The sequence below is a fragment of the Saimiri boliviensis genome, chromosome 10 (genome assembly GCF_048565385.1).
Source record: "Saimiri boliviensis isolate mSaiBol1 chromosome 10, mSaiBol1.pri, whole genome shotgun sequence".
NCBI lineage: Eukaryota > Metazoa > Chordata > Mammalia > Primates > Cebidae > Saimiri > Saimiri boliviensis.
This window is the reverse complement of record NC_133458.1, coordinates 8,058,091-8,070,623: the sequence shown is the minus strand read 5'-3', so window position 1 is coordinate 8,070,623 and position 12,533 is coordinate 8,058,091. Positions and strand designations below refer to the sequence as shown.

At 55.9% G+C, this 12,533-nt stretch overlaps 1 protein-coding gene across 1 annotated transcript; it reads right to left on the bottom strand.

Moving 5' to 3' along the window:
• Window positions 1–26: 26 nt before the first annotated feature.
• Window positions 27–9,717, bottom strand: ATG9B (autophagy related 9B). The gene is made up of 14 exons (XM_039472904.2): window positions 9,099–9,717; window positions 8,912–8,955; window positions 8,671–8,735; window positions 8,273–8,434; window positions 6,162–6,303; window positions 3,362–4,116; window positions 3,033–3,186; window positions 2,627–2,806; window positions 1,814–2,050; window positions 1,479–1,612; window positions 1,226–1,322; window positions 920–1,043; window positions 695–834; window positions 27–527 (listed from the first exon to the last, which is right to left on the bottom strand). Exons 1-13 carry the CDS (start codon window positions 9,646–9,648, stop codon window positions 713–715), a joined length of 2,766 nt encoding a protein of 921 aa, XP_039328838.1. The 5' UTR covers window positions 9,649–9,717; the 3' UTR covers window positions 27–527; window positions 695–712.
• Between the last annotated feature and the right edge of the window lie 2,816 nt (window positions 9,718–12,533).

Below are 12,533 nucleotides of genomic sequence, written 5' to 3'. Positions count from 1 at the left end.
CAGAAGCAAGAGTCACAGAGATGTGCAACAGCCATGAGCGAGCTTTACTGCTTATTTCATACAGCGCAGGGAGCCAACCCACTCCCTCAGATACCACCCCCATCCCCTGCAAGCCCCCAGGAACCTGAAAGTGCTGCCGGTGGCCACCAGCACAACGAATCCACGGCCTTAAAGCCCACCTGCCTCACTGTTGCCCTTCCATTTAGCTCGGGCTAGTCCTTGACCTCTGTCCCCCACCTGGAGGAAACTCGAGGACTTCTTCCCAGGCAGCTGCTCCAGGACACGCTGCAGTTGCGGGTGTGTCCCCTTCTCCCCTCCGGATGGGGACCATCTCTAAGACTTGTTTCCAGTTGCCCTCGGCATCTCCTCTCCTACCTTTTCTCTGTTCTCGGGGCGAGTTCCTCACTGACTCCCAGGTCCTGCCCCACTAAAGCACCTGGGCCTGTCATCTATGGGGCTTCTAGTGATGGCTCCATTGTTCTTCTACTCCACCCTCCAATCTCCTGTGGCTGCAGAAGCCAAGGCGCCTGTGGGAGGAGAAGGCTCTTGGCAAGCAGTCTAGGGTTCTAGGTTCCAGAGATGACCGCCCCCATCACCCTGAATGCCCATCACCACTCCCATCCATTCAAGTCTGACTCTAAACCAATTGCCTCTGCAGCCCTGTCTCCCTCCCCACACAGGAGGCCACACTGACCCTGAGGAGTCCTCTCAGTCAGCAAGAGGCCTGGCCAGGCTCCTTCTGGGTGTCTCTGGTCACCTGAAACCCTCTGGAGAACAGATTCAGGGCCCTCTGGGTTCCCCACTGTTGTCTGGGGCTGGAGGCAGGACTGGAGCCTGGTGACAAAGGCCATCAGCTGGGCAGTGCCAGGATGCCCAGTGTCCGCCAGGCTATGCCGCCTGCAGGCCCCACCCTCCTCACCATCACTTGACCAGGATGGCTTCTCCTCGTCAGGCGAGGGTGGCTGTGATGGGCTGGAGCCGGGCCTCGACAGGTCGGAGACCGCAGCCTCGCCCCACGGCTCCTGCTGCTGCTGCTGGTGAAGCTGCACGGAAGGGAGGGGGAATGAGGGCCGCCCCCAAGGAGGGCAGGGCCCCAGAGGCAGAGGCTTTTCACCTTCCTCCTGTGGCTGTGCTAGGCCCTCCCTCAGACTCCACCCCTGCCTCAGTCTCCATGTCGGTCACCTGCTTTCTCCCCACATCTCTCCTTCCGGCACCCTCCGCTCACCTGGTGCAGGTAGATGGCATGGAGACTCATCTCAGCAGAAGCAAGTTCTGGGAGCTGGGCCAGCTTCTGGCCCCCAGTGCCTCCTGGGGACACACAGCTGGAACACAGCATGAAGCAGGTCAAAAGACACACCCTCCTCCTGCCGCAGCCCAGAGGGCTTCCCTTCTGAATCCCCCCACAGTGCCCCAGCTCCTCCCTCCCAGAGGATCAGCCCCACCCCCCACACCCCTGCATCTCAGCCTCCACTCCTCACCTGGAGTCCTGGGCAATTCGGGAAATGGAGGCAAGGAGGCTGGCTGTGGCCGCAGCGGGACAGGGGGCTGTTGGGCTCAGGTCCCTCGGGGGCAGGAGAGGGTGCACCAAGAGATTGGCCAGGAAGGCCTCAGGCTGGGCGAGAGAGGGAAAGAAAAGCCAAAGAGGGAGTCAGAAGAGAGGACAGGAAGGGAGTGGGGAGGAAGGGAAGGCCTAAAGAAGGCAGGAGAGCAGGCTGGGGGTGGGGCCGGCGAGGCAGGTTACCACCCAAGGTGAGGCTAGAGGGGAAGGGGTTGGGGGGTGAGGGCCGAAGGGGAGGCCGGGCTTGGGACTCACCAGGGGTGAGGTGCAGTTGCTGAGCACCCCCGGGGTTGGGGGGCTGCGAGCCGAGGTGGCGCCCCAGGCGGCTGCATCTTGTTGTACCCGGCCCCGGAGGTGCCCAAGAAACTTGGAGCTGTGCCCTGGGGGTTGCCAGAGAGGATGCACCAGGGAGAACCGCATCAAAGAAAGCTCAGTCTTCCCGTCCTCCGCACGCTGAAACAGCGACGCCTCCGTCTGCCCCGCTGAGAGCCACTGCGAGCAAGGACAGTCTTTCAGGTGCTGAGAACATCCAGCTCACGGGGTTAGGTGGGGCAGGAGACAGGGCCCCATTTTCCATGTGAGGGAAACAGAGAGCATGATGGGGACTTGTTCACCATCACCAAAACCACAGCATGAGAGCAGAACCGGGGTCTAGGCCCAGCTCGGAGATAGGGCCGAGCCTCCGTGCTTTGCCCAGGGTGGTCTTGACAGCCTTGGTCCAGCCACCAGTCCTTGGTCCGGCCCCACCCACGGGCCAAGCCCATTCCTCGGCCCCCAGGGAGTTCTTAGCTCCCATTTCCTGATGTTACTACGTGCCAGCAGCTCCATTATGGGCTCCACAGACATTATCTATGTCATCACAAGCCTGGCCTAGGCTGTGCTATGGGGGGCACATTGCCATTGTCACCATCTGACAGACGAGGGCATGAGCACATAGGGAAGGGAAGTGACTCGCTTAAGGGCACAGGTGGCAAGCAATGGAGCCAGGGCTGGAACCCAGGTCTGCTCCCGAGAGGCAAGCAAAATCCCACCCAGCCCAACCCCACAGGGCCAGGGCAGGGCTCTGACCTGAGGGTGGCCATGGCGCTTCACATCCATGAGGGCAAAGGAACAGATGTCCCCAACCCCAGCCACATCCACAGTGAAATGATGAAAAAAGTCGATAATCTCCAGGGCACGAGGGCGGAACCAGAAAAGCAGAAACAACGGCGTGAGGAGCGGGGACAGGAGCTCCTCCAGGAGGGAGACCTGGGGAAGCAGCGGTGAGGCTGAGCAAGGGTCGCTGAGGGCCGGCCCCACCCGCGATACCAGGACCAAGCGGCCCCCAGCGACCCTGGCCAGGGCAAGAAGCCTCCCACCCAGTCACTCCCTGGACTCCTGGGGTAGCCCTTTTGCTTCATGGCCTCTCCCAGACAGACCCTCGGCGCAGACAGACCCAACTTCCTCCGCAGCCGGCCGCCGCGCGGACCCTCACCGCTCGGTACTGCAGCAGCTGCGCCATCTGCCGGTACGCGCGGTCCCTGCCTCCAGGGCAGGGCTCCTCCGGGAGGTAGTGCATGTGGGCCAGGGCCGTCTGCAGCAGGAGCTGCGGCGCACGACCCTGGCACTGCTCTTCGGGAACGAAAGACCTGATGGGCGGGATGCGTGGGGAGAAGGGGCCTGCGGTTAGGAAGACGCGCGGCGGGATGCTGGGCTACAGGGCCCCGGGGTGGGAGAGGTAAGGATTAGAGGGGAAACCTCACATGGCACCAGATCAGAGAAACCGTCGTCACACACCACCACCCCGGGCATCTGCCGTCGCACCTGGCCACGGTGGCGGTGACCCCGAGCGCAGTCATGGCGGTGAGCACGTGCTCCACGGCTAGCACGTCCTCGTCATAGACGGTGAGCACAAGCAGCGCGGCGAAGAGCGCGCCCGCGAAGAAGACTAGCTGGCGGGCCAGCAGCGCGCGCAGGGGCGCGGGGGGCGCAGCGGTGCGCAGGAAGGCGGTGGCGGGGCGGTAGGCGCGGGCCAGGCGCGCGCGCAGCTCGTGTGGCAGCTCGTTGAAGTGGCGCAGTTGCAAGCGCGCCAGGCGGGACCAGCGGCGGGCCCCAAGCGCCCCGGGCTCACGCCGCAGCAGCTCCACGTGGCTATAGAAGGCATGCAGCACCTGCCAGGCCAGCACCAACGGGCTCAGCGCCAGGTTCAGGGCGGCGAGCAGCAGCACTGTGCGCCCCCAGCGTGCTGCCAGGGCGCCCCGCTGGTCGCTGCGTTTGTAAGCGTGCGGCAGCTCCCAGCCCCCACGGAAGAGCGAGAAGGGACCGCGGAAAAGCAGCAGGTCGACATTGAGCGCCAGGCCGCGGCTGAGGAAAGTGGCACTGCCTCCCCAGGGCAGTGGGCAGCGGGCCGGCAGCAGGCCTTTGTTGGCCAGCGCCACTTGGTAGTTGGTGTAGCGCAGGATGCGGTGGTGGACGTCCAGCTCCGTCAGGGGCCGCGGCTGCACGCACAGACCCCCGCTCCTCTGCAGCGCCAGGAGACGGGACTGCACCTCTGCCCAGGGAACCGAGTTCAGCTCCTCCTGAAAGGGGAACTGATGAGAGCCAGAGACCCCCATTCTTCTCCACAGAAGCTAAGATGCTCAAGCTCCACATCCCTAAGTGCACGGCCTGAAAACCGGCAAACAGTTTGCGGCCACAAACTCACCATAGCCAAGTTACATCCCTCATCGTCCCCCTCTCCCACCTTTCCCGTTCTGCCCTCCCTTAACCCTGTCACTAACAAGGGCACGCCCTACTTCCTTCATCGTCTTCTAAATTGTCCTGTTCCTCATCGGCCCTGCCATTCATGTTGCCAGTAGTCATGTGCTTCCTGGTGATGGCTTCAGACGTTTGACCTGGCTTCTCAGATCCTTCAGAGCCTGAGGCCCTCTCAGTTGTACAAACAAAACAGAATAGCTGACTGGGGGTGGTGGCTCACACCTGTAATCCCAGCACTTTGGGAGGTTTAGGGAGGCAGATCGCCTAAACTTCAGAGCTGGAGACCAGCCTGGGCAACATGGTGAGACACTGTCTCTACTAAAAATACAAAAAATAGCAGGGCGTGGTAGTGTGTGCCTGTGGTCCCAGCTACTGGGGGCGGAGGCTGCAGTGAGCTGAGATCACAACACTGCACTCCAGCCTGGGTGACAGACCTAGACCCTGTCTCAAAACAAAACAAAACAAAAACCAGAATGGCCGGCAATCTGTGGGAGACTCTCTCCTTCCTGTTTCCAGTGCACCCACCAACTCTGGAACAAAATCCTTCCCACCTTCTGCCTGGGCATGCTTTACACCCCAAGCCCCACCCCACTCCAGTCCATCTTCTGCTCTGTCACCAGAAGCCTTCCCAGGCTACATCCATGTCTGGGGTGGGGCACCCTCAGATCTCGTGTGGATGCTGCAAACCTCATGTGAGCCCAGTTTCACTCAGCTTCCCCAGTCCAGGTTAGTCAAGTCCCCCAGGCCAGCCTCTCCAGTCCATCCCAGTGTCTCCCCTTCCCCTCCCCTGGAAGAAACAGGGAGGAGGGGAAAGAAGGGAGAAGGAGAACAAGACAGGTGAGCAGTCTCCAGCCAGAGCCGATCCGAGGTCCAGCTTCAGCTCTCACCACTTCTGCTTCCCTGACCTCCTCCCTCTCCCTTGTTCAGGGGCCTTCTAAGCTCTCTCCCCTTGCTGCACTGGAAGGCTGTGCAGAGGGCTCCAGACTTCCTTCGGGAGCAAGGGAAGCAAGCTGCAGAAGGCTACCTTTGAGTGGTGCCTTAAAGAACTCAGATACAGAGGAGGGAAGAGCAGCTCAAGACGGCAAGGAAACAAAGGGCAGAGTGGAAGCAGGGGACAGTGACAGGCCAAGGCAGTGGCTTGCCGCAGTGGGGGAATGGTGCCGAAGGCTCTGTTTTAGGCTGGTGGGTCCATCTCACTGCAGCTTCCAAAAGCTCATGGCTTTTCCCTACCCTCCTGTCCTGCCCACCCAAGCCCAACCCAAATTCCTCCAGCTCTGGAAAGCCAGATGACCACCCTTCCTCTAAATATCCAATGTTTTTAGCACAAACATGTGACTATATGTCATTTTCGTTTTTTTGAGACAGAGTCTTGCTCTGTTGACAGACTGGAGTGCAGTGGCACAATCTCAGCTCACTGCAATCTACGACTCCCAGGTTCAAGCGATTCTCCTGCCTCAGCCTCCCAAGTAGCTGGGACTACAGGCATGTGCCACCACACCCAACTAACTTTTGTATTTTTAGTAGAGACAGGGTTTCACCATGTGGGCCAAGATGGTCTCAATCTCTTGACTCATGATCTGCCGGACTAGGCCTCCCAAAGTGCTGGGATTACATGCGTGAGCCACCATGCCAGCCATGTCATCTTATATGAGCCACCTAAATAAACTCCCTTAGGGTGGGGCCATGCTCTCTAAGTGGTGGTAGCCCCCTCCCAACATTATTCTGGGCCTAGAGCAGGTGTCAGTAAGGCCTCGCTCTTTCTGCCCTCTTTCCAATGGGCTGTTTCATCTGTACAGTCCCACTTCTTCCCCCTCCTCTACCCACCCTCTCACGGCGCCCTCCACACAGATATAGGCACCCAGCTCACCGGGGTGATGTGCAGGGCCTCCCTGTAAAACACCTGGATGTCCCAGTAGCTGGAGAGGTTGCAGAGTGAGCGAAGCAGCTGCACCACCCAGAAGCCCGCAGCCAGGACCAGAAGGAAGACGAGCAGGGGGCTGGAGTGGATCCTGCATGGGGTTGGGTGGGCAGTGGGGGAGAAAGAAAGGTGGGCACCGGAGAGAGAGGGAGACCAGACTTCCGGGGTGAGGGAAAACCATCAGGAGGAGGGGATCCAGCTAGACCAGCAGCTCTCAAAGTAGGGCCTGGGGCGGGGGCTGAGGGGGCTGAAGTGGCCCTCACAAGTGTGCAAAGTCAAACTCTTTTCAAATGATACTAATGCTTTCTAATGTTTTCATTCTCATTCTCTCACGAGCACGGAGTTTTCCAGAGGCTACAGGACATGTGGACATGTCACATCATACTGGCAGCTGATGAAACGTGTGCTCGCACACTCTTACATTTTAAAGTTGTTCTCAGCTATCATTTCTTTTTTCTTTTTCTTTTTTTTTCCTTTTTATTGAGATGAGGTCTCTCTCGGTTACCCAGGCTATAGTGCAGCAGTGGAATCAGGGCTCCTATCTACAGTTATCGATTGGTTGGCAAAGAGAACATTTCGAGGAAGACTGTGAAGGCAACAACGAAAATGCGTCGTCTGCTGAGAGGGAGGAGGGTGGAGGGATCCTGCAGTGATCAGAGACAGTCACTGCCCCAGGCTCCTGAGTAGTTAGGACTACAGGTACGTGCCACCAAGCCCAGATTTTTTTTTTTTTCTTCTGGAGTCTCGCTCTGTCACCCAGGCTGAAGTACAGTGGCACAATCTTGGCTCACTGCAACCTCCACCTCCTGGGTTCTAGCAATTCTCCTGCCTCAGCCTCCTGAGTAGCTGAGACTACAGGTGCACACCGCTATGCCCCGCTAATTATTTGTATTTTAGTAGAGATGGGATTTCACTGTGTTGCCCAGGCTGGTCTCAAAACTCCTGCGCTCAGGCAATCCACCCGCCTCAGCCTCCCAAAGTGCTAGGATTACAGGCGCGAGCTACCAAAGTCAGTCAATTTTTATTTTTTACAGAGATGTGGTCTCGTTCTGTTGCTCAGGCTGGTCTCAAACTCCTGCCTTCAAGCAGTCCTCCTGCCTCAGCCTCCCCAAGTACGGGGATGACAGGTGTGAACCACTGTGCCCAGCCTAGTTTTCGTTTCTTTTGTTTTGTTTTGTTTGTTTGTTTGAGAGAGGGTCTCATGCTGTTACACGGGCCAGAGTGCAGGCGTGTCATCTCAGCTCACTGCAGCCTTAACCTCTTAGGCTCAGGTAATTCTCCCACCTCAGCCTCCCAGGTAGGTGGAACGACAGGCACACGCCACCACGCCTGGCTAATTTTTTTGTATTTTTAGTAGAAATGGGTTTTTTCCATGTTGCCCAGCCTAGTCTGGAACTCCTGGGTCAAGCAATCTGCCAGCCTCGACCTCCCAAAGTGCTGGGATTACAGGAATGAACCACTGCACCCAGCCTAATTTTAATTTTGTATAACGTAAATGTAGATAGATCGGACTCTCATAAACAAAAGCTCTTTAGGGTTCTCAACCAATTTTAAGTGTACTAAGATACATTTAATACACTTTAATTAAGATACACACTTAATAGGCCAGACGCAGTGGCTCATGACTGCAATCCCAACACTTTGGGAGACTGAGGTGGGTGGACCACCTGAGGCCAGGAGTTCCAGATGAACCTGGCCAACATGGTGAAACCCCGTCTCTACTAAAAATACAAAAATTAGCCAGGCGTGGTGGTGCATGCCTGTAATCTCAGCTACTAGGGAGGCTGAGGCAGGAGAATCACTTGAATACAGGAGGTGGAGGTTGCAGTGAGCCAAAACCTCACCATTATACTCCAGCCTGGACAACAAGAGTAAAACTCTGTCTCAAAAAAAAAAAAAAAAAAAATACACTTAAAGTGTATATTAAGTGTATTTTTGGTCCTGAGACCAAAACCTTTGAGAACTGCTGCTGTAGACCACAGGACAAAGTGGGGCTCCTGTCTGCTCCTCTACCCACTTCCCATGCTTCACCCCCAGGGCCCCAACATGTTGTCACTCACCTCTCAGCACACTGGGCTGAGGGTAGGATGGCATCTGACAAGGTCACTTTGCTGTGGAATGACCCAGGTCTGGTACGGTTGCTTGGTTGGTTGGCAAAGAGAACATTGTAATCCACACATCGAAAGAGGAAGGTTGTGAAGGTGACAATGAAAATGAATTGTCTGCCGGGAGGAAGGGGGGTGTCGGGATGCTGCAGTGATCAGGGACAGCCAGATGGGCTCCTGTCCTGGCTTCCAGAGCCACCCAGGGTCATCCTCCCCAACCCTGCCCCTGCTGAGCCCCTGGGCTGCTTGGGAAAGCATGGGATGGAAGCAGCAGCCATGATTAAGGAAGCAGATGACAGGAGGAACACATGGGCCCAGGGGAACGAGTTCCATGGCCAGGCTAAGGGTCTCACCCCAGCTGGAAGACATCCTCCAGCAGGATGCAGGCAAAGCCATTCCGCTGGTGGTAGCTGTAGATGTGGCCGCATGTCAAGGAACAAGCCTGAAGCATGAGGGGTCTCTCCTGAGGACACCTCCCCTCAGCCCCAACACATCTCCCACCCATGACGCCCTCATGGAGTCTCCCTGCCAAGAATAGTGCCAGCTCTAAGGGGACCTTCTCATGATATCTTGCAGGCCTAGCACAAAGGATATCTTGGTGAAGAAGCTGTCCAGGTTCTGGATGTGATGCCAGGAACCTGGGCACAGAGGGGAGAGTGTCAGCTCCTGGCACCTGATCAGTTCTCCACGTTCTCAACCCGATGCCAGAGGCCCAGCCTGGGGTAAGTATTGGAGTTCCCAGGTACCACCTACCAGGTCCCACCCACACCCGCACACATACCCCGGAGCCCTTCAGGGACGTGAAGCAGGGGTTGCTGCTCCTCCCCGTGGATGGGTAAGTCTTGGGACCCCTCAGGGTCACAGTCCTCCAGCCGCTCATAATCCTGCTCAGGGATCAAAGGGCCTATCCGCAGCCCAGGAGAGTCCTGGGGGCACTGGTGTGAGGGAGGGGCAGTCACTGAGGCCAGGGGTGGGGTGGAGTGGGATCCCCAGGAGGGGGATGCAGAGGCAGGTGACATTGCAGGTTGAACCTCTGTTGGGGGGATGGCTGGGGTGGGGAGAGCACTGTGGCAAGGCTGAGAAGCCCCTGTCCCCTGTAGCACTGAGCAAGGGGGCCCTGGGGTGAGAGGGGAAAATGAGGAGGGAGAGCTTCTTGTATGAGGGGCAGGGGACAGAGAGAAGATGGAGATCCTCCCTCCTCCAGGTCCCCGGCAGGAAGGAGGAGGAGGAGGTGGCAGTGGCATGGGGAGGAGGGGCACCGATCCGGGCCCCAGGTCTCCCCACCGCCCCAGCCGCCCTCTACTCCTCCCCCAGCCCATTCGGCTCACCATGAGGCCACCGCTTCTCCAGAAAGGATGGAAGGATGGGAGCTGTTGCTGCTTCCACAGAGGTCTGTGATGCTGAGCTGGGACTTCAACAGGAGCTATGACAACAACAATACTAGGTGACTCAGCCCAGGCAGGCCTCAGGCGTCCCGGCTCTCAGTCACCTGCCTGATCACTCACACCCCTTCCAGGACAACCTGATGCCAAATCCCTCAGGGCCTGAAAGGGGCATCAGTTAAAGAGCCAGGGCCTGAAGAGCACATTGAGATGACAGGAGATTCCTATTATCTCAATCTTCAGACCTTGAATGAATGAAAGATAAAGAGCAGCAGCCAAAATGACACAACCAAAATGCAAAATTGTGTTAGAGACAGGAGTGGTGGTGTGTGCTTGTGTTCCTAGCTACTCAGGAGGCTGAGGTGGGAGGATGACTTGGTGCAGGTCACACTGGGACAGTGTAGGTTACAGTGAGCTAGATCTAGCCACTACACTCCCGCCTGGCAAAGATTCCGGTTCACAACCCACCCCCCCAAAAAAAAAATCCTATTAAAGAATTGTAGCTGGGCATGGTGCCTCACACTTGTTATCAATCTCAGCACTTTGGAAGGCTGAGGCAAAAGGATTGCTTGAGGCCTGGAGTTGGAGAACAGCCTGGGCAACAGAGTGAGAAGACTCCATCTCTACAATAAATCATAGGGCCAAGATGTTAAATATTTCATTTCTTGAGAGTGTCCCTCCCCTGCTTCCCTCCACACACACTACAGTGATCAACAGGGAAATGTTTTGTGAATAAAGTAGAAAAGAAAAAGAAAAGGGCCAGGCACATTGGCTCACACCTGTAATCCCAACACTTTGGGAGGCTCAGGTGAGAGGATCACTTGAGGCCAGGAGATCAAGACCAGCCTGAGCAACTTAGGGGGACACCATCTCTATGAAAACTAAAGAAAACACTCAATTATTTTTTAAAGAATAAGAAAAGGCTGCATGCTTTATTGGTCTGAGGGGCTAAGGAAGGGAAGCGGGGGAGCCTGATTTTGCAGCCAAGTTGGGGAAAACTAAGAAGAGGAGAAGACAGGAAAGGCAGCTGTCTTGGATTTGAGAGTCGTTTTGGGGAGCTTAAAGTAGAAAACTGGGAGCCCACGTGTGGTGGCTCACACTTGCAATCCCAGCACTTTGGGCGGATCACGAGGTCAGGAGTTTGAGACCAGCCTGGCCAACACAGTGAAACCCATCTCTGCTAAAAATACAAAAATTAGCTGGGCGTGGTGGCAGGCACCTGTAATCCCAGCTACTTGGTAGACTGAGGCAGGAGAATCACTTGAACCAGGGAGGCGGAGGTTGCAGTGAACCGAGAGTACACCACTGCACTCCAGCCTGGACAACAGAGCTAGACTCCGTCTGGAAAAAAAAAAAAAAAAAAAAAAAAAAGTAGAAAATTGGGCTTCTCTGAAAGTTCCACTCCATTTCCATCCTTATCCTTTTGAACTTTGACATTCTCTCAAGTCTGGATCCAACTTCTGGGACCTGCTGAAAAACATCCCGGCTGAATCAGAAAGGAGGACAGCTGTGAGCCTGGGACTTGGAAGGATAATTTGGGTACCCAGGGAGGAGCTGAAACGAGTTCCTTGTTGTCACCTCAACAAGGAGGAGGAGGCCCAGGCAGCCGGTCTGGTGGCTTGCCCAACGCCATTCTTGAGGGCCTGAATCATGAGGTTTCCTTCTAAAGCCCATTCCTGAGATGCTGACTCAGCCACCAGGTGTCAAGGTTTCTAGGGCTTAGGCCCAAGGGCTGATGTTGGGGCCAGTATCCCTGAAATGGAGAGATGGACACTGTGCTTCCCAGATTGCTCACCAAAGGCAATCATGGAATCACCCACGAAACTAGGGACCAGATGTGCCTGATTTTTCTCCTTCTATGTAGAGTATTGTAGTAGCAGTAGCTTAGGTCTTGTATGCCTTTATCCCCGAGCAGGAGGCAGAGCTATGAAAACAAGACCTGTCTTTCTAGAGGTAGCAAAATAGAATCCCACATTGCAGAGGGGCCAGAAAATTCTTATAATCTTTCTGAGACATCTGCCAAGATGGGTTATGTGGAGTTTTGTCTAGTCTCTTCCCCACCTCACTCACCCAATGTCACTCAATATCATGGCTATTCCACCAGAGTCACAATAGGTCACCTCCCTATACACCCAGAGCTCCCTTGCCCAACCCCAAACTAATCCTGGGACATTGTCCTACCTAGTTTAACCCTGAATTCATTCTCATTGACAGTCTCCCTACCACTCCCAAGTTAAGTCGATTTATAATAAAGGGCACTTTTCCTTGCCAAGCATTTGGAAGGGAAGGGGACAGATAAATGAAACAGAGCCACTACCCAGCAAGAAGTTGCAGCCCAGTGGAAAGACAGATACACAAACAAATACAGGGAAGAGATAAGAGTGATGTAAACTTTTCGGTAGGAGCCTGAGGCAAGTCTTTCTGATCTGAGTGATGAAGGCATCTGTGAGGCACAGAGATCTGAGGCCGCGCCTTGATAAATTACAGGACCTCCATACCAGTAGTTCTCAACAGCTGAGGCGTAGGGCAAGTGTCAGAATCACTGGGGGAGTTTTTTCCCAAGTAATCATGACAGATGTCCCAGCAGTTCTGACGCGCCTAGGAGAGCGGGGTGGGCAGCAAGGTATATGTATGTGTTTTGAAAAAACGCCCAGTCGATTTGTGTTCATTCCAGCCCCAGAGCCCGCGTTCTCCACTCCCTGGAGACAACAGGACATCTAAAGATCTTAGAGCCTTAGGAAAATGGCCCGAGGTCGGCGGCTGTCGCGTTACCATGGATACTCCGGGGTGGAGGGCCTGACCGGGCACACCCTGATGACGTTACCCTGAGCCGA